At 41.3% G+C, this 23,591-nt stretch overlaps 1 protein-coding gene across 16 annotated transcripts in view; it reads left to right on the forward strand.

Annotated features, from left to right (window-relative positions):
* Positions 1–4,329: 4,329 nt before the first annotated feature.
* Positions 4,330–23,591, forward strand: part of ABCC9 (ATP binding cassette subfamily C member 9) — a 70,987-nt gene continuing 51,725 nt past the window's right edge. For 10 of the 16 annotated variants that reach the window (XM_064654115.1, XM_064654118.1, XM_064654105.1 and 7 more), the window contains exons 1-7: positions 6,665–6,829; positions 13,265–13,359; positions 14,804–14,969; positions 16,822–16,963; positions 17,316–17,437; positions 18,359–18,525; positions 19,480–19,722. In XM_064654115.1, coding sequence (XP_064510185.1) covers positions 14,825–14,969; positions 16,822–16,963; positions 17,316–17,437; positions 18,359–18,525; positions 19,480–19,722 — 819 coding nt within the window. In that variant the 5' untranslated portion in view covers positions 6,665–6,829; positions 13,265–13,359; positions 14,804–14,824. Of the gene's footprint in view, positions 4,432–6,663; positions 6,830–8,248; positions 8,267–13,264; positions 13,360–14,803; positions 14,970–16,821; positions 16,964–17,315; positions 17,438–18,358; positions 18,526–19,479; positions 19,723–23,591 lie in introns of those variants that run through there. The other 6 variants (XM_064654106.1, XM_064654111.1, XM_064654108.1 and 3 more) reach the window with 6 other exon arrangements.

The following is a 23,591-nucleotide window of genomic DNA, read 5'->3' on the forward strand; positions in this document are numbered from 1 at the left end:
AGTGGGAACTGCAGCTCTGTAATTGTTGTGGAGAGGAGGTAATGAGCACAACTTGCTTATTGTGACACAAAGCTTTTCCCTTTCCTTCAAAGCCAGCGTCATCAAAGGCCAGCAACAGCGTTCTGTCCCAGCACCTCTTCTGAGGGAGCAATCCCCAGACATATTCAATTTTGGAGGTGCTTTTCCAACCTTGGATGTTGGCTCCAGAGAGAGGATAACAGTACCTTTCCTGTGGAAGTAAAGAACCCACCCCTGGTGCCGGTGGTGTCCCGTGGAGGTAAAGGAGAGGTGTGGGAGAAATCCCTGGGAGTCTTTAATTTTGGAGGCGGTGGTCGAGTTTTGTAGGTACAGTTAATTTCTTTTTTGGAAGTACACCACGCCATCTGGTGGAGCTGCTGAAATGCGGCAGTGGAAGGCAAAAGGCAACGAAAGCTTTTCGTCCTGGCGCAAAACGTGACGGGAGAGAAAACACTCAGTGGGTTTCACACTCACAGCAAAGGATATCAGCTGTATTATGCACTCAGAGCTTTCCTTTCCAACTGTGTGTACCAGCCCATTCTTTCACGCTCATAGAGATCCTGTAGCTAAACTGAAAATATCCAGCAAAAATCTCAGTGCCAGCCGAGAAAGCTCCACACTGAACTCACACTCCTTGAATTACCATCACAGCCCCTGCAGCCTTTACCTTCCCCCGGTATTTTATCGTCTGCATCACCAATACCGGCTCTGGGTGCTTTCCTTCCCAAGGAAAGGCGATGTTTTCCTCATTCAGGAGCCCACCTCCAAAGTTTGGATGCAGCCTGCAAAAGTGACTGCTCCCACACAAGGGGATCCCACACAGGATAGGAAACTTTAGCTGTCTTTTCCCTCCCGGCAGCTGACCATCATCTGCACAGCCAGCACTGCTTCAGAGCTGGGCTGGGATGGAGGTGGGACAGGCTATTGCCTTGCCAAAATCAATGGGCTGCCATAATTTACAGGAGCCCAGCTCCACAATTTGTATGCAGTCTCCAAAGTTGAATATGTCCAGAGATTTATCCTGAAGAAAAGGAGCCAAGAGAGAAAGCTGCTGCTGGCCATTACCTCCCCTGTGCACCCTACCATCTCTAACCCCAACACTGGGACAGGGTGATTTCCTTCCCAAGGGTTCTTCAACCCTCAGCAGCCCCACAGCAGAAGGGTCCTCTGAGAGACCAGGGAAGGTATTCAGCTCTCTAAGTTCCCCTGTCTCCACAGCAGATCTCCCAAAATTCCCTTCTGGGTCTTTGAAATTCCTGCTCCTGAGGTAATCCTTGCCAAGGATACACTGGGCCAGTCACAATGGGGTGTTTTTGCCATTTTTCCCGGTCAAGCTCACTCAGCTGCCAGTACAGTCCACCAAAACATGACATGGAGTGTGTAGAATACACAGTTTGGTCACATTCACATAGTTCTGAGCTTCCCCTACTATCTCTGTAACTAGGACAATAAAAACAAACAAACTAGCAGGCTGTCTTTGTATACCACAGATGTCAGATTTCAGGGTTGCTGTAGGCAAATTAATTTAATAGTCTCATATAAAAGAGATTTCTTATAGTTTCGATGATTTGTTTCCCCTTATGCTGTACATTTTCCCAAGCATGGAATGCAGCAGGGCTCAAGTATGACAGCCTCTGGAATTACAATCAGAGATGGCAAGGGATGTGGGAGAAGGACTGTGTGGGTTCTGCCAGGCCTAGTAAAAATGGTGGGGATGATCTCCACAAGATACTTGTCATGATTATTGTCCTTTTAGTATATTCTCTTGCTGTACACAATAACATAAGTACAAGCAAAAATATATCAGGCTGAAAATTCATTTTCATACCTCAAAGAAAATAAAAAGATACACTTAAAATTTTCAGAAATGCTCCAGTGATTTAGGTTAATTTCCAAACATAGCATGTGGAGCAGCAGGAGTTCACTTCCATAATTCTACATATGTGAATTCCTTAAGACTATAACAACTATGTAGACTCTCTCATTTTCCATGGGGTGAGAGAGTCATACCCAGGGGGGAATTAGTTCCCACTATCTTATATATCCACTTTAGGATGAAAAGAATAATCCTCTGAAAATGTATTTTTCTCTCCAAAGGCCATATAGGGAATCTGGCCAACCAGCAGAGACATAAGAAATCAAATATCTGCTATTTAATCCTGGGTGAAGCGAGTTCTCTGTTTAGTATCTAACTCCCCTTCCAGGCATTCACACTGAAATTAGACACCTAAACTTTTTATTTTTGGCTACTATGTATCTAAAAGCCAAAATTCACAATTGGGACTAAGAAATGTAGATACCTGGTTGAGTTGAATGGGAGAAAAGGAACCTAATCCTACTTTAGTTCTGCCTTGTTTGCAGAGAATTAAAATCTAACTGGTGGCTTTGCTGGCTTAGAAATAATGATGATTTTCTGGGCAACACACAATAATAGTCTGAATTGTCCAGTGACAGCCTAGAGGACAAAAATTCAATATAGCACAACAAAAAGACAACCTTTTTCCCCAGTTTCTCACACACAGATGCACACACACACAAAATCCACAATATCATTGTAATCTATAATACGACTGGATTTGTGGGTTTGGTAGAATTTAAGTTATAATACAAAAAGTTTACATGATGGTTTTTAGGATGCAACTCCTCTGCACTTAGAGGATGTGGAGATCTTGCATTATTCTTGACAGTCTTGAAAAGCCCTTCAATATTAAAAGAACAGCTCTCAGGTTTTGTAGGGTTTTTGAAGCAAAAAAAAAGGAATGCAATCCAAACTATATGTATTTGCTTGCCAATAGGGTTGATTTTTAATTTTTTTTTTTAATAAAACAACCTTTGTCAAACAGACCAAATAAAACTAGAGGTCTGAAAAGTCCTATTTTGTGCAGAATCTAACTTTGCACGTAGGCTTGGCCAAGATTAGGAGCTACCAAGGCAAACTGTGGTGCCTCTGGTGTGCAGTTGTCCCTCAAAGATCAGAAGGTTTGTAAATCCCTGCTCAAGTCCTGTGGCTTTGTTCACCTTTTATAGTGATGATCTCTGAAGTCTGGGATTTTCTTGTCGTTCTCCATATAGAGTCCTTAGAGCTGCTCAGGTTGCTCTGTTGAAATTTTGCTGTATATATTTTCCACAACACTTTTCCCCATAGAAACCAGGAGTAATAACTTTTAAAGAAGCTGTGGAAAATATTTCGAATAATACTGAGATTCTATTGCTTCCCCTCTCCATGCTTAATCACAATAAATACTTAAAAGGGACAGAGAAGTTATTCAAAGACCTGGCTGCATTTTCCATTACATTAAAAAAATTGAAAATAGAAAATTAAGTCTTTGCTACTTCATTATAATTTTCTCGGTAGATCCATTATTATTTTTTTTGAAACAACGAGCAATGTGTAATTAAAACAAATATAGCAAACCTTCCTTTTATATGTAGGATTGTAAGTGTAAGTAAAAGAATCTTGAAGCTGTGTCAGTCTGATCTTTTTATATGATGGCACGAGAACTGACACAGCTCTGTGGGGATTCTGTCACGGTGACAAATTTAGAAGCAAAATAAAGACTTGACAGTCCATAAATTACATAATTTACTCTGAATATTTGTTTATATTGCTATATTAGCATAAAGCTCTGGTATAACTATATTAGTCGAGGAATTTGTCCCCACTTTCTCAGCACAACATCCATGTTTTCTCTGCTTTAGTATCCACAGTTCAAACAAAATCACCTGTGAAATGATGGTGATTTCAGCTCTTCCCCTAAGAAATGGGAAAGACTGGGAGCCTGCAAGCAGCTACCTGAGTTTGGGTAGTAAGTGGGAGCTCCTTATGATCCAGTGCCTTCATTGCTCATCTTGGAGTGCCATAAAGAACACGTAGAGGGAGACCTAGGGGTTGGTCCACAGCATGGAAAATGGCAGAGCAAGCTGTTGTCAGCTGGAACCAGAGCAGCCTGTCGGGATAACACTGCCCAGAGTGCAGCCACCTTTCCCCTCCTGGTTAGTGGGTTAAAGAAACCAGGACAATCCAGCTGGAGAGTGCTCAGCCAGGACCTGTGGCAGATTAATCCAGACTGCAGCAGCTCTTAGGTGATTTTCCTCTCATCGGTGAGGAATTTGTGAAAACACTAATTCATGAAAAGCTTTTCCCACTGACACTATTCCTTCACCATTTTGGTTCCTTTGGGATTGGCTGGCCAGGCTGATGGAAGCCTGCCACAGAGTGGAAATCTGTGTGGATTTCGTGGAGCCAAAATTCGGCGTTTCCATTGAGATCTGCTTAGAATTCTTTGAATCCCCCCTCCCTCCACGAGGCCATCAGGTGAAGCAGCTTCTGTCTTTAAGCTGCCCGTCAGCCATGGTCACATATTCCCCTTTCTCCGGGGTCACCAGCCCACGGAGGGACCACCCCGGCCGCCGGTGAGTGCCCCGCGGGGACGGGCAGGGGCGGCGGAGGGGTGGAGCATCCTTCCCCGCATCCTTCCCCGCATCCTTCCCCACATCCTTCCCCGCATCCTTCCCCGCATCCTTCCCTGCATCCCACCCGCCATTCCTCCCCGCATCCCTCCCGCATCCTCCTCGCATCCCTCCTCCCATCCCTTGGCGCATCCTTCCGCACGTCCCTCCCCGCATCCCTTCCCTCTCCTTCTCGGGGAGATGTGGGTGGGTACCAGAATTCTCGTCTGTTGGTGTCTGACGTGGGAAAACTGGCGGTGTGTTGTACCTGAGGATCGGCCTGTGGTTGTTTCCGCTCGCTTAAAGGTCCAAACATACCCTAAAACATTTCGAATTCCTGTAATTACCTTTTTTTTCCCCTCACTCTCCTTCCCCCCAAGCTTCCCTCCCCCCATCCCTGGCAAATCGAAAAGCTCTGATGCAAAATACCCTTTCAGATCAGAGTTGAGAGTGTTCTGACATTCAAGAGCTTTTCATTTTTCTTAATCCTTTAAAAAAAAGCATTTCAAAACATTTTAGCTTGTCACGTAGAGGAATGAAAGTGCTTCACTTAGAAACAGCAAAATGAAATGTGCTGGTTGATTCCACATTCACTTTGCCTTCTTTTTTTTTTTCCCCTTCCTGTTTAGACAATTTTGTGGAAATGGCAAAACTGAATTAAATTATGAAGTTTAATAGACAGAAATTACACTAAATTTCCATGCTTTGATAAAGAAAATTGTGATCATAAATATTACTCATTATATGTATTTTCAAAAATATCACATGACAATGCTATTTCAGATGATGATTAGGTGGGTTAAAGATTTTTTTTTATTAAATCTTGTGTAACAAGACATAGATACATAGCAGAACTTGGAAGCTTGCAATCAACAATCTTTTTTTTTTCTGAAGCACTGAACTTTAATACATGAAAAAGGAAAGAAATAAAAGATGGGGGGAGAGTAAATGCAATAAAAGTTTTCAAGCCCTGTGGAGGACTGTTGAGGACTGTCGCAGTGTAATGCTATGTTGATGCTTCAAATAAAAGATGCTCATTTTCTCTAGTTCTGAGGTTTCTGATTTCTCATCCCTACAACAATCGGGTAAGAAACATCAGAGAAAAAGGAGCAATCTGGATTTGCCAAGATTTTGATGTCCTGCAGTGTTTGGCCTCAGCCATCCAACCCCATCCTCAGCCCAGAGCTCACTGTAACCCCTCTCCTGGCATGGAAAAGTCTTTCCCCTCAGTCCATTGCAAATCATTTGCTCTTTAGTGATGTGGATGCAACCCCTGGATCCTGCAAGGTTTAAGCAAATTCTGTCCCAAGGGCCTCCAGCTCTAGTACCTAATGACAAGTCCAAGGAATTGGACTTGATGATCCTTGTGATCCAACTCAGGGTGTTCCACGATTCCAAGAGCTGCCATGTGTCCTGTGAGGCACCACAAGCCCCAGACCTTTGCAATTTGTGTTTTGAGTTTTAGGGCTCAAGCCATGATGGAAAAATATGAATCTTGGTTCACTTTTCATGGCACTGAAACAAAAACGAGCAAACAAACCAACTGGCTGCATGTAGACCCTCTCAGGACTTCTTTCTCACTAAATGAACATACACCATGTGTTTTTCAGCTAAAAAATATCCCGTGTAAAAAAGGGCTATTGTATTGAAAACCGTATTCTTGGTACGAGCAATCAAATTAGTTTGGAATTTCATTTCAAGTTTTAAAAAGGCTGTTTCAAAAGAAGCAGATCCGTGTTATCAAAAAGTGAGATTTGGTCTGTCTTTTAAGCAGAACAGCTGGAGGGATTTAGGTAAGTAAGAAAAGTAACTAAAATATCTGAGTAGGCTTTTTTGCTCAATATGGTGGAAGACATGCAAAATTACGTTGTCAAATTCCAATTATCCAAGCTTAATTCAAAAGAAATCCAAAGCTGAGTCTCTGCAAGACTGCCAGAAGTTAGACTACCTTGTTTAAATCAGTTACTTCAGAGTAGCCATCTGCTAATAGTCCATGTGCTGCAACGCAGCCTCTTGGAATCTTACTGCTCCAGAGAGGGCAAAAATGAAAATAAAAGCAAGCAGAAGAAATCCCGGGGGACTGCAGCTTCAGGAGGCGAAAAATCGGTGCTTTTTGCTTGCCTGTCTCTTCCCAGTTTCCTGCCCCCTTCAGCGTCTGAGAAAGACAAGAAGAGTTTGTGCACTTTGGAAACTCGATAGGAGGCAGCAGCTGATCTTCCCATCACCAGCCTAAAAATAATCCGCTCCAGGGCTTGGAGCGGCTTCACTAAGTGGAGGAAAATCCTGCCATCGGGATGATATTGATCACATAGCACAGCCGAGTGACAGTTTGGGTTGGGATTTGGGGTTTGTGTTGCCAAAGGTAAGCTGCAGAGTTTGTTCTAACATTCAGCAACCAACCGGGGCATGCGATGACCCTCCCCCATTATCTCCCACTAACCACCTCCTCCTCCTTCCCTTTATATCTCTGGGACAGGGCTGCTCCTCGTTCTTTCCTGGGATTACAACTCCAATCTCTTTTTCCTTTTCCTTTTTCATTCGCAGGCGTTCTCAGTCTTTACTGTCTCCTCCTGCTGATGTTTTTTTTTTTTTTTGCTGCTGTTCACAGGGTTATGTTTGTTTTTTTTTTTAAGCTGTCCTGTCTTGGCATGTGAAGTGGAAGGTTTTAGAGCAGCGGGGCAGAGTAGCACGCTGGTGTTGGGAATGGCATTGTGTGGAGAAACTTACCAAAAAAGAGAAAAAAAAGCGATGTGTTAGACCTGTGAGACCACTGCAGATGTTTGTGTGAGAGGCTTTGCAGTGCCAACAGCCTGTTTAGCACCGCTGCTGCTGTGATTTTCTCTGTGTTTGGAGCCTGATCCAAAAATCCTCCCGAAGTCAATGAGATTCTTTGCATTGACTTCAGCAACGTTTGGATCAGGCTGCTGGTTACGGCAGCGAGCGATGCGAACGCTGACAGGCACCAGAGGTAATTCATCACTGTAGGGCCCAGGGTAGCTGGGACAGTGCTCAGCAAGGAAGAGGGGTCTGTCTAGAATGGGTGGTCACAGCTTAAATAGGAATAAAAAGGAAATGGGATTTTGTATAGGATCATTTTTTATTAAACAGGTTTTAAAGGGGCGGTGCTTTTTGCCGCTGCCTCGGCAGAACTCTTTGCAAAGGATGCACGGACTGTAGATCACATAGACTGGGCTAGGTCCAGTGCTTTTAGGAGGGTAAGAAGGACAAACTAGAAGGTTTCAACCCAGAAGGAAAAAGGATTCAGAGCACTCACCTAAAATCTGTGGCAAACCTCAGAGTTAGGCCTTCCGTTGTGTCTATTCGAACTTATAAATTCATGATTCGTCCTTAGTTGAAATTCACTCTGTGAAATTCAAGAAGGAAAGAAAAATTCTTGCTTTTGTAATGACTGATTTATTCAGAAGACAAGAACTTTTCTATAACTGGGAGTATTTTCTCAATCCTGCACCTATATGCATACACATGTCTGTCTCTCTATATAGACATTTATATATATGTGCATATACAGGCATATAATGCATATCAGATGTAAGACCAAAATGAAATTCGATCTGAACTGAGACACAAGTATGCTCTGTAAACTGATCTCTTTTAATTAGCAAGTGCAGCTATCAATCCGTATATTTTTTTTAAATATGGGCAACAGAACTACTGCAATAAATGTTTTTCAAAATATTTTTATTCCCCCAAGGAAGCTCCACCTGAGGAGTGTATTTATACTCTTTTCTCTATAGTCATAAGTATCTTGCAGAGCATGACGAACAGAGGTATAATCCAGGTAAGATGAAACTCTTGAATCTGAAGATTTTTAAGTCCACTTTAAAAGACCCTTAAGGTAGTTAAAATGTCTTTCACTAGAATTCTTATAGTTTTGTACTTGGTGAGGATGTGAGGATGTTCTCATAACTTTTATGGAAATTCAGATTATCTTCCGTTTTTCCACTGTCTTCCTCACAGTTGCTTGTGGAAAATATATCTCATGGACTGGCTTAGTCCCCATTTGTGCTTGTTAATATGATATTTGTGAGTGTTTAGGTTCAGTGTTATGTCATTTTCATGTTTATTACTTTGACCTATTTTTCTTCTTCCCAAAACCTCTGTCTTCTTCACAGTGAATCACTTTTTTTGCTGTTTTCTCTTTGCTATCTTATGTCTGTACACCTTCACCCAAAACCAGGAAGTCTCAACTTGCCAGTGATGGGGATTTTAGCATAAAAACTTAAATGCTTAAAGGACACAAGGTTTTTTAGCCATTTCATTGCAGGGTGAAGTGCTGTTCAGATAGTTCACATCCTCATTAAAGTAAACCAAGAGGGAATCAGAGTCCCAAATGATGTAAAGGAGGGCTGAGAATTGCCTTCCACTGGCACCCACATGAGCCCATTCTCCTGATTGTTCTTTCCATTCCCTCCCCTCTGTGAAGTTTTGCTGGTGGCTTTAGCTCATATGTGACTCTTCAGCAAAGGCCATTTTCAAAGGGAGGAAGAAAAACCACCTCTGAGAATTTCTGATGAGTTGTAGAGTTCATAAAGACAGGAGTTAAAGCGAGTAATTTGTCAATAACTGTGAAGGGCAAAGGCCCGCCAGCCTACAAGTGTTAAAACAAAAACTTACCTGGTACTTGGGACCCCAAGTGAGGAACGTAGCTGGTACCCTCAGGTAGCACATACTTGTTATCAGATGATCTTTATCACATTACTTCATTTTCCCTGACTGAAATGACAGATTAAACCTGGTATACTTGACAACATTATTATAAAGTACAGCAAAGTTTTACATTCCTGCTGTAAGTAGCAGTGAAGCAAATATATTGTGATGTACACACTTCAGTGTAATCACCCCAGCATAACTTGTTGGCCTACTGTATTCTACAGAAAGGGAATTTGTCTCTGGGAAGGCCATTTTTTGGTAACAACTATGAATAATGTTGTCTTATTAAATGAGTATATGAGGAACTCAACAGCCATTCTGATAGGCTGTTACTACCTGACAAGTACTGGTGATCAATAACTGCAGATGACCAACAGATTTCAGAATAACTTGCTACCCTTTCATCTCTTCTCTCCTGAATGTTCATGTTTGGGTTATACATTTAATTGCTTTAATGTGGCAGTTGGACTGCTCCCATTTTTTGCAGCCCCTGCTGTTTGCCAGTCAAAGCTTGTAGAGAAATCTTCAGCTCCAAAGTTTCCCACCTGAGCATGAGCTTAGAGAAAAGATCTTTGTAAATCCATATGTGAGAAGAAGAGGCCTTTGCTTTCCAGTGACTCTCCCTTCCTTTGGGACCCACAGATAAAGATTTGCTAGGAAACTAGTGGACATTTCTCCACTGTTATGCCTTGTTCCTGTGGTCCTTGGGCCAGTCCTGCATGACCCAGCTTTGGAATTGAAGTATGGCAACTGCAACAGCTCAGCACTGGTGTTAATCTTGCTGTGAGCAGGGCTTCTTATTTTGGGAATTGCACCAGGGGGATAAAGACTGTTAATTCTGAGGCTGAACTAATATTTGCGTGGCTCTCTGCTGGACTGTGAGCCTGCCGTGGAGCAGGCTGCTGAGGGTGATAAAACCACCTGGCTTTGCTGCTTAATTCACCTGAGCACAGTTCCAGGAAGGCTGGCTTTGTGCTGCTGCTGGTGTTCCCAAGGAAAGGGTCTTGGCAGGTGTGGGAGGGCAGGGGCTGCTATGGAGTGTGATCCCCTCTCTGAGTTGCAGCAGTAACTGCTTTTTCTCTTCCAACCTTGACAACAGAAATCTCTTCAAATTTCTCCTCATGCTCCTCTGCAGCCCTGTTTTTCATCTGATATCTTCCTGCATCCTTACTGTGGCCTAAAAAGCCTGTCTCCTCATCACTGGTGAGGAGAAAATCACCTTTGGCTGCACGGTGGGAAACCTTGAGTCAGCTCTGTGTTCTGACCTGCTGAGGGCTAATTCAAAGACCTCCAGCACAGCTGTTCTTTACAGGTTTTGCTGCTCCATGTGGTCAGCATTCTGTCTTTGGCAGTGATCAACAACTGGTGCTTGGGAAAAACATAAGAAGTCTTCCATGTGTTTAGTTATGTACTTGCACAGTGCTCAGAAACAAACAGCACATGGGCAAGATTCACCTCTCTAAAGGTCTAGTTCACCTCTCTACAGACCCAGTTCTGACTGAAGCCCAACACTGGCTCACTAAAAGAGTTAAAATGATGGAAGAATAGTTTAATTTTTATTAAGAGAGCCAAATTTGGCCAGTGCTTAATCATGAAAGTGTTCCATCTTCCTTTCCAGCTGCAGTTTTTGATGAGTTACAACAGTAAGCACGACTGCAATTCTTCATAGTTTTTCTAAATCTGTTGTTCTTCCTTTTCACATTTTCATTTCATTTATTGAGATGAAATCTTATGGGTTTACAGAAGAGGAAGGAATAGTGCCTTTTTGCTCTACCTTTAATTTGGTATCTGCAATCCTGGTCTTTCAAAGTGTCTTAATTTCCAGGCTCAGTTTTTTGAGTGAAGACTTTCAAAACCTCATTAAAAGCCAGTATAGCTGAGGCCTTTTAAAAATCTTTATAATTCTTAGAATTATTAAAGATCTCTTTCTTTAAAGAACACCCAATACTGAAATATTGTTTGAAAATGCAACTTAGACTCTCAAATTAGTCTTTTCAATCTTTTGAATTTGCTACTCACACTGTTTACAGCCCTGAGAATGTGTCCTTGTGTAGTCACACTAAACTTTCCAAGCATGGGATCTGAGTGTGGGTATGAGAAATTTTGCCATTATGTTATCGAATTTTTCTTTGAAGAAGACTGAAGGCTGCACTCTTGGATGAGTGGTGGCATCTGAAACCCTGTCGTGGTCCAGCCCCTGTTTTTTTTCAGTGGAGCTGCAAAAGCGTTGTTGCAAAATGCCCTGCACTGTCTAGAGAAATCAAGGATTTGCTCTTCTGCCTTCGGGGTTTTTCTTTCTGTCCTTCTTTGGAGATGCACACAGCTTGTTAAACCTTGAGGGTGATGAAAATGAGCTTCTGGAAGCATGTCCTGATGCAGCAGAAAGTAATGGCAAATTTCAGCTCTGAACCAAATGGGACTCTCCCTCATCCCTTAGATGTCAGTAAAATTTCATCCAATGTATTTCACCTATTTGTGCAGCTTGAGCCAGGAAGTACAAACTGCATGGCATGCTTTATTCCTGGGGTGATGTGTCTGTGCAGCTCTGCATCTCCAGAGCCTCCTGTGTCTGTAAGTTTTCCAAAAACACAGAGTGGTCCAGTGGTTTGAGTCACAAAACTGTGGAGGGTTTAACAGATCTGCCTTCTGTACCAGAAATGGATGGGAAGGGAATGATGGATCTCTTGGAGCTCTTCTGTACTGCAGTGTGTTTCCATACACCACTCCTGAAGATACAGGGAGCTGCCAGCAGCCTGTCTGTGTAGACACCAGAAGGTGTTATGGAAGTTGGGGTACACCAACAGATGCAGAACATGAGTCCTCCACTTCCAGTCACAGCTCATTCCCAGCACAGTGGGAATGCACAAAAGGATGGAAGGCAGGGAGGAAGGAAGGATCACTGGACTGTTAATGCTTCCCGAGTTCTTATCTCCTCTATTCCCTATCAATGCCATGCTGTAGTAGATGTGTGTCCTGAGGTGGGTGCTGCTGAAAAGGGAAGTTGTGCACTTTATGATTTGGCATTTTATGAGGCATTGGGTCAGCACAGCATCACAACACTGGCCAAAATGTTTAGACAGATTTTAAGCCTGTAGAGGCCCAATGAATATGGTCACTGGATATGCTGATTAATGATGAAGTGTTTTCTGATTTAAAATCTTAGGAATTTATCGCCAATTACCCTCTATCATTTCATTGGCAAAGCAATAATTTTTTATTTACTGGTTTTTTACAAACTAACCAACCTGGGCTTGATTTTCTGTTTCATTTTAACAGAAGACAATTAAATTCTACTTCCTTTTTGAAGTGAAGATGCAACAAAAGTACTGTGAATAAAGTGCTCATACCTACTCTTGAAAATTATCACCAGTATGATGGGCACTGTCTCTACACATCAGTATTAACTAAGAGGACCAGATTCTTTTCTCAGCAAAGGACAGCTGATTTTAAGAGTGTGTTGTTGATGTAATGGGAAACCTCTACAAACTGTTAGCTAGGAGATAACACTCTCCATGAAATTAGTAGTCCTTTCTTCCACAGGAACACCTACTGCCTATATTCCATTTCCCTTCCAGAAAAATGTGAAAAAACCCCCAACAATTCCCTTAGCTTCCCTGGGACATGATTTTAATCCTTTCTCCCAGATTTATTTTTGACCAGAAGCCAAAAGCTACACTGGAAGTCAGTGATTCAGTGCTCATTTGAACCCAGGATTCTCCTGCCTTTCGGTACCACTCCAACCACCAGACCACAAGAGCATCTTACTCTGTCTCAGAAAAGAGTCCTCTTTGTGGGAAAGGGAGGAAAATTCCCAGCAGAACTCCCTTGGACTTCTGACCTTCGATAAAAATGAGGAAACAGCGCTTCTGATTTTCAAGAGATTATCATTACCATTAGGTTTCTCTTAAAGGAGACATGTCAAGTTTTACAAGTTAAACCCACACAATCTCTGTGCAGCTTTTTGAAAAGTTCCATATTTTTTTTGCTAATAAGTCCCCAATTGAGACAGAATTCATATTAACATAATATTTCTTTTGTGTTGCTAGTCTCATTTATTGATTAATGTATTTTTATATAAAAATAAAGTGATAGAATGATAGTGGTCATATCACTCTATTCATTATAGAGAATGGGCCAAACTCTGCATCAAATTGTTCTGGACTATTAACAGATGGTTTTTACTGAAGATTGAGTGGGTTGTTCATCAGCTTTTGCATCACAGTAAGTACATGCATGCAAGTTATGTTTTACTTCTGGCAAATCTCAGCCATAAATTGCTGATATATTTGGGAAAGGAACTGCATTTCTCACATTCTTTTCAAAGAAACTCCTTTACAAGTGTCACTGATATGTTTCAATGTGGATTATGCTTTTCAGAACCAGCAAGAAGTTAGTTAAAAGTGAAAAGGGGGTTTAGCAGAGGTTCAAAATGCACCTTTGAATTCTGTATCTTTTGAAGATCTGCTTGTTTATGCTCCCTCTAAGGGACTACTTGAGTAGTTTATGCTTACCTTGTTTAAACAACTAGGCTCACAGAATTAATCTAAACTATTTGAGGAAAGAAGGAAAACTTTTTCTCCCCATTAACTAAATTTTTTTTTTTTAAACTGCATTCATGCGTTTTTTGCATCTCTATTTGGTTCTGATGCAGCAAAACTCATTTGTCATTAATGCCAATGTTGTTGGAGAAGTATGCTTTGCTGAATTAAATATATCCTTTTTATTTTAGCATGTGAAATTTGAGAAAAGAGAATGATGTGAGTAAATGAGTTTATATAACCCAATCCTAACCACTGTGTTGCTCCTTATAAGTCTCAGGCAAAGAAATGAGCAAGGACACATTTTTGGTCTCAGTCTTGTTTCATCTTCTGATAGAGAAGAATGAAAAAATAAAAGATGCACAGGTTGATGAAAGCCAGAAACTGGTCACACTGTGGTCTGCAAGCACGAACACATGAGCTTATCTTGGTGTACAAAGATAATCTCTAAGAAATCATGGTAGTCAGGGACTGCTTAGATGAGTCTAAGCACGTGCATAAGGATTTGCAGGATCAAGCACTAATGCTGATTTACTGCCTGTGCAACCTTCAATGCTGCCTACTTTGGGTAAGAGTTTGTCAGTCATCTCCAATGACTCGTGTGTGTGACTGTTGCTCTGTGCAACAACCAAGAAATACAAATTATCACCGAATGCAAAGCTGTCAAATCACAAATATCAAAGGTCCAGAGCAGAATGTGGTGCAACAAATGGTTAGAGATGTTGCACAGGCAATGTTGGCTCACCAGAGAAGCACTTACACACAGGAGTCAGCTTATGTCCATTTGGGTTTTCTTATGAGAAATGGAAATACTTCTTATTCAAAACTTCCTTATTCTCACAGGGAGAAGATCTGTGCACATAATGAACACTAAAAGGCACAATTCATTTAGAAATAGCACTTATTATAAATAGTAGATACAAATAAATATAAACAACATCAGCAAAATACAAATGTCTCATGAGCACAGCCTTCATTCTAACGAGCCTATACTCGACGTAGCCCAAAATAACTTTCAAGATGCAACTGCGTGGGTTGTTCAGTGTCTCTTTATTCTGTTTGTTTGGTCTTTAGGTAAAGGCAATGCTGGCACTCTTGGCAGTCAAAAAATGTCTCTTTCTTTGTAGTATCCAGACCCTGTGGGAGCGATGAGACTCGCGTTCTGTGGGAACGACAACGCCTCGGCCTACAACATCAGCGCTGGGGTCCTGAGGAATGTCTGCTTTGTGGATGCCCTCAACCTGGTGCCACATGTCTTCCTGCTGTTTATCACCTTCCCAATCCTGTTCATCGGTGAGTTAATCAACCATCCTGCAAAATCTTGAGCATGGGTTTATGTTCAGTCTGGTTTTATTCATCCTGTGGTGAAACCGTTGGATGTTTTGTATTTATTGATTTAAAAAAAAACAACAAGAGGCAGAATGGCTTCACCCAGAGGATGTGATGCCAATTAACTTCAAATGCAGGCATTTTGGATATGAATATGAACTAATCAGCCTGAAGAGATGGATGAGAACCAGAGGCATCAGAGCCAAACTTCTCTCTGTAGAAGTTTTCCTCAGAACTGAAATTGCTATTATTAGACATTAGAAGACCCAGGGCAGTGGGTCTGAATTCCCTTCAAGTTATGCGAATTTCAGAGAATATCTAAAATGTGCAACTTGGAACTAAGGATAGGACAAGTGTAGGAAATTTTTAGAACAGAGTAATTGCTTCTTTTTGCCAACATTTGTAAACAAAAGTAGAACTATAGAGATAATTCTTTTTTTTCCCCCGCAGGAATGAAAAGAAGAAATGATAAATCCCCCTTGAGGAATTTAGGACAGTGGAACAGCTCTAAGTCATGCTTTCTTGTATAAAAACCCTATCTAAACTAGTACTCTAATGACACTTTTTTTTTTCTCTAGTTATCTCTTTATCCCATTTAATTTGCAGGCATGAAATAAATACAATATAAGAAGTTTTCAGAGCTGTCAAACTGATCATAGGAGATAAAGAGACTTGAATAACCATCAAAAGGCACTAAGTATTTATGAAAATAAATAGTCTCCTGACAACTGCATGAGAAATGACACATCAGTTCTTCCATGCCACTTTCCTGGTGTCATATATGTACATAGGAATACATTTCTTGCACGAGGAAGATTTGAATTTGGGACTATACTTGAATTGGGGATTTAAGGGGTTTTTTTATGCAAAAAGACTCTAAAGTGACTGAATAATAGGCTACAGGAACCTGTGAGCTAAAACACTTGGTAGCAGGCAATATATTATAACTTAATATAACATAATCCAGTGACTGAAAACTAATTAAATAATAAGGCAAAGCAATAAGAAAAAAAGTTTTAACAAAATAATAACTAAAGACTGGGGGAAAAAAACCCAAACAAGGGTTATGGAGAACTCTTTCCAGCAGTGCTGGATTTTTGTGTCAGTGCTGGCTCTTTCTTTGAGAACAGAGCAAGTCACCCTTGAATGGCAGGGTTTTCTGTAGAAGTGTTTGATGGAAGCTCAACACAAGGTCTGAGGGCAGAGAGAAACTTTTACAACACTCTGGATTATGGACTGAGTGGCTGCTTTAGTTTTTTTACAGGTATCAGCCAATTAATTTCGAAATAGCATTGCAGCCACTGAAAATCCCCTCTATTTTCTGACAATGTTATGGGAAAAAACCCCATAGTAGCTTAAATTGTATGTTATTTGTTTGAAGTAAATGTATCTCTTTGAGGCTTAATTTGAGGAGGCAAATTTTATATCAGTGGAAAACTTTGCTCACTCTTGTCTGTGACTGGGAAAGATGTGATGTTGTGCCATCACTTCAGATCTGTTGGTCTGAGGGTGACACTTAAGATGGTTTTTTTGTTTGTTTGTTTTGTTTTCTCAGCATTTTTCTTGGCCAGGGACTTCTTCTCTTTAATTGAAACTGTGGGAAGACTGTTGTCCCATTGTCTTCAGGGTTAGATTGAAGTTACATGGCCACTGAGACACTCCTGCCTCATCTTTTCAGTCACAACAGCCCCTATAGCCTTGTAGGGTGTTTTTATTGATTGTTACATATATATTAAGTGTGACCTATGGATTAGAATAGAAAAGTCACTGATTATCACTGTGATAACCTTTCTCTTTCACTACCATCCTTTCCCAGGCTGGGGAAGCCAAAGCTCCAAAGTCCAGATCCACCACAACACCTGGCTGCACTTCCCTGGACACAACCTGAGGTGGATCCTGACGTTCACCCTCCTGTTCGTGCACGTGTGTGAAATAGCAGAGGGAATAGTTTCTGACACGTAAGTGGCAGAGTTCGGTGTGCAATCAAGCTAATTGCATTCATTAATGTATGGTCTTAATGTGTGAGCAGATGGATAGTAAAGCATGAGGAGGTTAGAATCATAGAATCATTTCATGAGCCGTCCAGATTTTGATGGGATGAAGATGATTGTTCTTAGCATTTATTGTCCTCTCATGCTATAGTGGCAAGTAAGTACTGACAAAAGTTAAAACATTCATGGGGAAAAAATCCTTTTTGTCTCTAGGAAAGTCATGTTTTTCCTCTCGAATAGATAAGCAGAACACCTATGGTTTCACACAATGGTGAGAAAAGGCATCAAATTAACTGATTTCTGCCTGATTTATTTTCAGACAAATGAAATCTCGCCACCTCCATCTCTTTCTGCCAGCTATAATGGGATTTGTGGCTGCCACTGTATCCATAGTCTATTACCATAATATTGAGACATCTAACTTTCCAAAGTTACTGCTGGGTAAGTCTAAGTCTAAGTCTAAGTCTAATATTTTTTTTTATATATAAAATATATAAATTTTATATATTTATGTACTCAAGTCTAATATTTATGTACTCCTACAAGACCTAGTAGTTTAGCCAAAGTCAGCTTGTGTAGATTGAAGAGGAGGGTGAAACATATGAGAATATTAATATTAATACATCTGCTCTCCCACCTAGTAGTATCATAGGAGTTACTGCACCTTTCATGAAGTACATGCTGAGAACTATTTTTAAAATTATCACAAAAGAGAGAGCCTTGTATGACTGTTGTATTTCTATCACGAGCTTTTAGGTATTTCTTAACACTGCTCATTATTTTGAGGAAGAACTTGTCTTCACTCCAAAGGACTGTTTCAAAAGGCCACTTTTAACACTAATCTGACCACGAACCGTCCTGTGCAGATGCTGTTGTTTCTCAGCATCCTTTGCAGTTGATTTCAAGATTATCCAGCCTGCTGTCTCAGTCAGGAGATGGTCAGACTAGGCATTGCAGGATAATGTTTCATAGAGATTCATACGGTCCAAATTACCTGTAACTCAGTGACCTGAACAAGCTGTTGACAGGCACAAGCCAGGATTCAAGATATCACTAAACTCCATGAAGTCTTTTTTAAAATGGGCACATTTCCATATTCTCACTTGGGATGCACCCTTCTTTTTCAAAGAGACAATGTGATGTTTGTTAAATTATGAGACTTCTGCTTCTTGTTCCAACACCCCTGCCATGGGCAGGGACACCTTCCACTAGACCAGGTTGCTTAGAATCCCATCCAACCTGTCCTTGAACACTTCCAGGGATGGGGCTTGGAAGCTGAGACTTCTGAGGCACTGGTGTGGTTAAATTCTCATATATATATATTTATATTTTTTTCACTATGAGTGTGCACCTGTTTTACAGCTCTCTTCCTTTACTGGATAATGGCCTTTGTCACCAAAACCATCAAACTTGTCAGATACTGCCAGGATGGTGTTCCCTTTTCTCAGCTGCGTTTCTGCATCACTGGAATCATGGTGATCCTCTATGGGCTGCTCATGGCTGTGGAGATCAACGTCATCCGAGTCAGGGTATGTGGCTTCTTTAGCAGGGTCTGCAAAAATATCAGCACTATCATGGCGATGAAGGTGGGTCTTTAGTCCCAGTAACTCTGGTTTGTGTCAAGTTTGGGCCCAAGTTTAGCTTGGCCATAAATATTTTGTTAATTCTACAGAGATCAGTGGGCATGTCTTTAAAATGTATGTCCTTGGTGTGTCCCCTGGGCTTGGTGTGTGTGGGTTACTGTGTTCAGCTATCCATCTATCTATCTATCTATCTATCTATCTATCTATCTATCTATCTATCTATCTATCTATCTATCTATCTATCTATCTATCTATCTATCTATCTATCTATCTATCCATCCATCTATCTATCTATCTATCTATCTGTCTATCCATCCAACTATCTATCTATCTATCTAATCTATCTATCCATCTATCTATCTACCCATCTATCTATACATCCATCCATCTATCTCTCTATCCATCTGTCCATCTATCCATCTATCTATCTACCCATCTCTATATATCTATATCTCTATATATCTACAGACAAGGTGAATATATTTATATAGATAGATGCATATTTGTGGATGTAAGGAGGGTGTATGTGTGTGTGTGTGTATATGAAGCACATGCTACATTAATGCTGATCAACTATTCAGGTAGTGAATGTATAAGTCAGCACACATTCTTACCCTCAATAATTTAAAGTAATTATATCCCAAGAGTACTTTTTTGTTGTTGCTCAGCTAGTGATAGGTGTACTGGCAGGCTGCAGAGCTGTGCCCACATCCCATGTTGCTCAGTGTTTTGCCAAAATGGAAATGCTCCTATTTATAAGCAAATTCATATTTAAGTTCAATGTAAATGTACCCTTAAATGCAATTTTGACATTGTAGTTGTACTGTACAAAATTTTTGCTAAAAATCACTGTTAATAAGATAATTTCTGAGCAGGTGTTGTCTATTTTCTCCTCTCCAGAGGTATGTGTTTTTCATGAACCCTCAGAAAGTGAAGCCCCCAGAGGATCTGCAGGATCTGGGGGTGAGGTTTCTGCAGCCTTTTGTCAATTTGCTCTCAAAGGCCACTTACTGGTGGATGAATACTCTCATTATATCTGCTCACAAGAAACCTGTGGACCTGAAGGCCATTGGAAAGCTCCCAATTGCAATGAGAGCACTGACAAATTACGTCTGTCTCAAAGAAGCATACGAGGAACAAAAGGTAACCACAGATGTTCATGTCACTGTTTGGCCTTGGAAACGTGAAGTGTCACTCTGAATTTTTTTTTTCAGCTTTTATGAAATCCTAGTTTCAGGACTTTTTAACTCAGGACTGTTTGTTCCAAGGTGAAACTTGGCATGGGAAGTTCCAATCCAACAGTTGCTGTTTGGTTTTAAGCGAATTTATAGCAGGAAGGAGTTGCCAGATTGAGTGCAACTGGAAACTAAAACCACAACAGAATGATTGCTTGCTGGATTTTAAAAGTGAAAGCCTTGTTTAAATCTGAGCTACTCCAAACAGCATCTTAAATTGGAAGACATTCTGTCCACAGTATCAGCTGGAAACACTCATCTTCACTTTTTTCCTCCAGAAAGAGAAATAGCCAAAACCACACATCAAGAATAGCCAAAACACTGGTGTCTTAACAGTGCTTTAGTCACCAATGTCAAGCACAGCACTGCATGAAGAAAATTAACTCCATCCCAGCCAGACCCAGCAGAGCAAGCATGGTTAGGAAAACTCACTGGGGAGAGAAGGACTTCCCAGAGAAACTTCTGGATGTATTTAGGCAGCTCTCTTCTCCCAGCAGGGAGCTGCAGGTTCCTTTCTGTGCCCTATAATCAGTACAATTGTTTGTATTTTAAAGGATATAAGTTGCTTCTCTTCCCTTTTGCAGACAGTCATTACAGAGAGTAGAGACTACAGATCAAGATCCTTCTGCTTTAAGCAGAAAGCTACTGAGCCATTGGAACTGAGCTTTTCTCAGCAAGGGAGAAGTGCATTCCTTAGGCCAGCTCCTTAAGGTGCCTAAATCCTACTTAAAGAGGCCAAAGAGTCTTAGGCACCTCCATGCCCTGAGGACCTGAGTCTCTGGGCCATTCTTAATGACAGGACAATTCCTGTGGCTCATTTACATCTGCAGATACTGTCTGTGCCTGCACAAATATGGAGTTCAGAGGCCAAAATTCAAGTTAAATGTGCTATTGCTTGTGTGCAAGAGCACAAATTTTTGATGTCTATCTTCCCTTGGTGTGTGTCATACACGCAGGAAGACTTTCATAAATGTGCCCCATGCAGTTACACTCACCTGTGTTTCTAATGTTGCCTTACATCAGATATTTTGGGTTCTGGAGTTGTCCAAAATATTGAGATTACCACAGCTATCACACTTGTGCTAATATTGGAAAACAGGCTGTAACCCTAAAGTAAACTTTGCAGATAAAGTTAAAGTAAACCATGTGGCTAAAGCAAATCCAAGGATCCAGGCAGTGGAACTCACTGCAGTTTATCCCTGTGTGGATATGTGCTGGCTTGTGCATGGATGGGCCAGAAACAGCCACATCATTAGGAAAATTCTTCAGGTTAGAGCGTGGTCTGCAGTCTGGAAGAGATGATCTGTCACTGTCTCTGCTGCCAGTGTGTATCTTACACTAATCTTCTACTGGAAGGGATGGCAGCCCCCCCCATCCTCTGGATTAGGTGGGGTTACCCCTGCCTGTGCCTGGAGACAGCTGATCTCAGCTGTGCTCCATGGCCCTGCAGAAGGAAAGCTTCTGTTCCTCCCCAAACCCTTCTTATCACACCTCGATGAAAGACAGTGAACACGACCTTGAGTATTCTACATTGCAAATGCCTTTGAGATAGCTCACATGACATTGTCTTGCTATCTCTTCTGCGTGCTATGAAAATAAAAATAATTTAATAAATTCTCACATAATTACCCCCCCCCCCAAAAAAAAAAAGTGACCCTGTTTCTGTTGCTGCTTGGCTTCTGTTTCAGTTCCCATCCAAGCAGCGTAGATGTTTCAAACACATACTAATGCACCATACATCACACATGTGAAAATAGATTTAGCACATTGATATTACATTTGGTTTCTGTGTAATTTGTCCTGATGGTCAATAGAAAGTTTTTCTTTTGGGGGTGTAACAGCAAAAACAAAGTCAAGGACCATTAGTTCCCTATGCCTGCTATTCATGTGCTGTGATGGATGTTGCCTGTTAAGGAAAAAAAAAAAAGGAAGAAAAAACTTTGTCAACTAGAAATCACAGAGGCAGAACATTGCCCTACAGCACCAGGATTACTCTGTCAGCTCCAGAACTGTGAGAACAGTCAAATTTCCATGTTTACTGAGGCACACCTTGCAGGTGACTTGATTTACCAGCGGGCTCTGTCTTACTGTTCCTGTTTCAACTGCTGAGCACCCGGGGTGGAGAACATCACAGGGATTTGAAAGGAAGGTGACAAAGGCAAGGAAAATCTAATCAAGTCCCACAGCTGAGAAGAGCAACCCATCCTGGGTAATTAACACAACAACAAATGCTACTGACTACTCTAACAAAAATAATCCCTGCAAATTTAAACAAACAGATGCACAGTTGATCTGTAATGAGTGGTGATTGACAGATCATCCTTCAGCAACTAAATAAAGGGTCGGGCTGGCACATACAACACATGTTCTGTACTGCAAGCCCATAACTCTCAAGAACCATTCTGGAAAAGAGCTTATGATTGGAAGAAAAATTCACTTTTTGTCCCCTCTTCCCATTAGATACTTCAGCTAATATGATGTCCTGATTAAAAAAGGAAGAGACAAGAGTGTTTAGCAGCAGAGATTATTAGATAACTTGATTTAGTATTTTTCTCAATTAAAAGTAACTAGATTTCATGTGGTGATGACAAATGTGTGAGTTGTAGTAGCAGTGAAAATGGCTATTAAATTGTTACAGAAATAAGGATTACTATTGCCATTTACCAAATTTGCCGTTAACTGAATGACCAGGATAGTATGACAATGTTTTTTCCCAAAAGATGGGAGCTGTGTTTTTTCCCAATAATTTATCTGAGCTCCTATCAAGCTGCTAAAATGACAATAATTTCTCTGAGGAGGGTGACAGCCGTCCCTGTAGTGCACTTAAGCTCAAAACCCACTAGGCAGCAGATCTAGGCAAAGGGCACGAGGCCCTTTTGCTCTTTCCCTCCTCAGAAACAGCAGTTTCATTCTGACCCCTTTCTGAAATGTTGGCCCTTGTTTGTCCCCATGCTGCTTGTTTCTCCTTCCTAAGCTTTTTGGCCCAATCCCTAGCAGCCATCTGGTCCACCTGGACATTTTTGGCACCACACACGTATTCCATGGCATTGTTGAAGTGGCAGTGAAGGAAAAACCAAGAAAAGAGGAAAAGACCCAGGAGGCGTCCAGGCAATTCCAGGCACACTTGCTTTACTTGGTGACTTTGCTGGGCTGGGGGTGCTCGTTCCTGGTCTGTGCTTAAAATGTCTCTGTGAATGCTCAGAAGGGCTTGGCTTGGCTTACAACTTGCAGGCATCTGTGCTACTTGAAAAATGACAGATGCCTTTTTAGAGTGTCAAAAGCTGCTGCCTGAATTGAAAGGAAAGCACTCGGCAGACCACGGGTCTGTTCAGTAGAATTCTTTCTTCGTTAGGTTGAAAGGAGTTCAGAAGCATCAGAACTCCTCTGAGTAGGCAAAGAGAGATCTGCTGGCTGGTGTTTTAGGGCAAGAGTTGGGATACCATGTAAATTCACAGAACTGAAGGCTAGAAAGTACCCTTAGTTGATTCAGTCTTGCCTCTCACCTGGGTTTGTTACTCTCATCTTGTCGAGCATGGTAATGAGTGATCAGCTGAAGTGTGTCTTCCTGGAGGGCATCCAAGGGACGAGAAAAAAAATCCAGATAAATTTAATTAAACTATATTCTTGCAGGCGTCTGTCCATGTATTTTTCCTTCAATCCCTTTGTCACACCAGAAGCCTTCACTGGACCAGGTGGTCCCACAGCCACTGTGAAATGAGGATTACCCGCATGGGCAAGGGGCTGGAAGGTCAAACTTTTCCCTGAGTGCACATGAGA

Source organism: Pseudopipra pipra, chromosome 5 (genome assembly GCF_036250125.1).
Source record: "Pseudopipra pipra isolate bDixPip1 chromosome 5, bDixPip1.hap1, whole genome shotgun sequence".
NCBI lineage: Eukaryota > Metazoa > Chordata > Aves > Passeriformes > Pipridae > Pseudopipra > Pseudopipra pipra.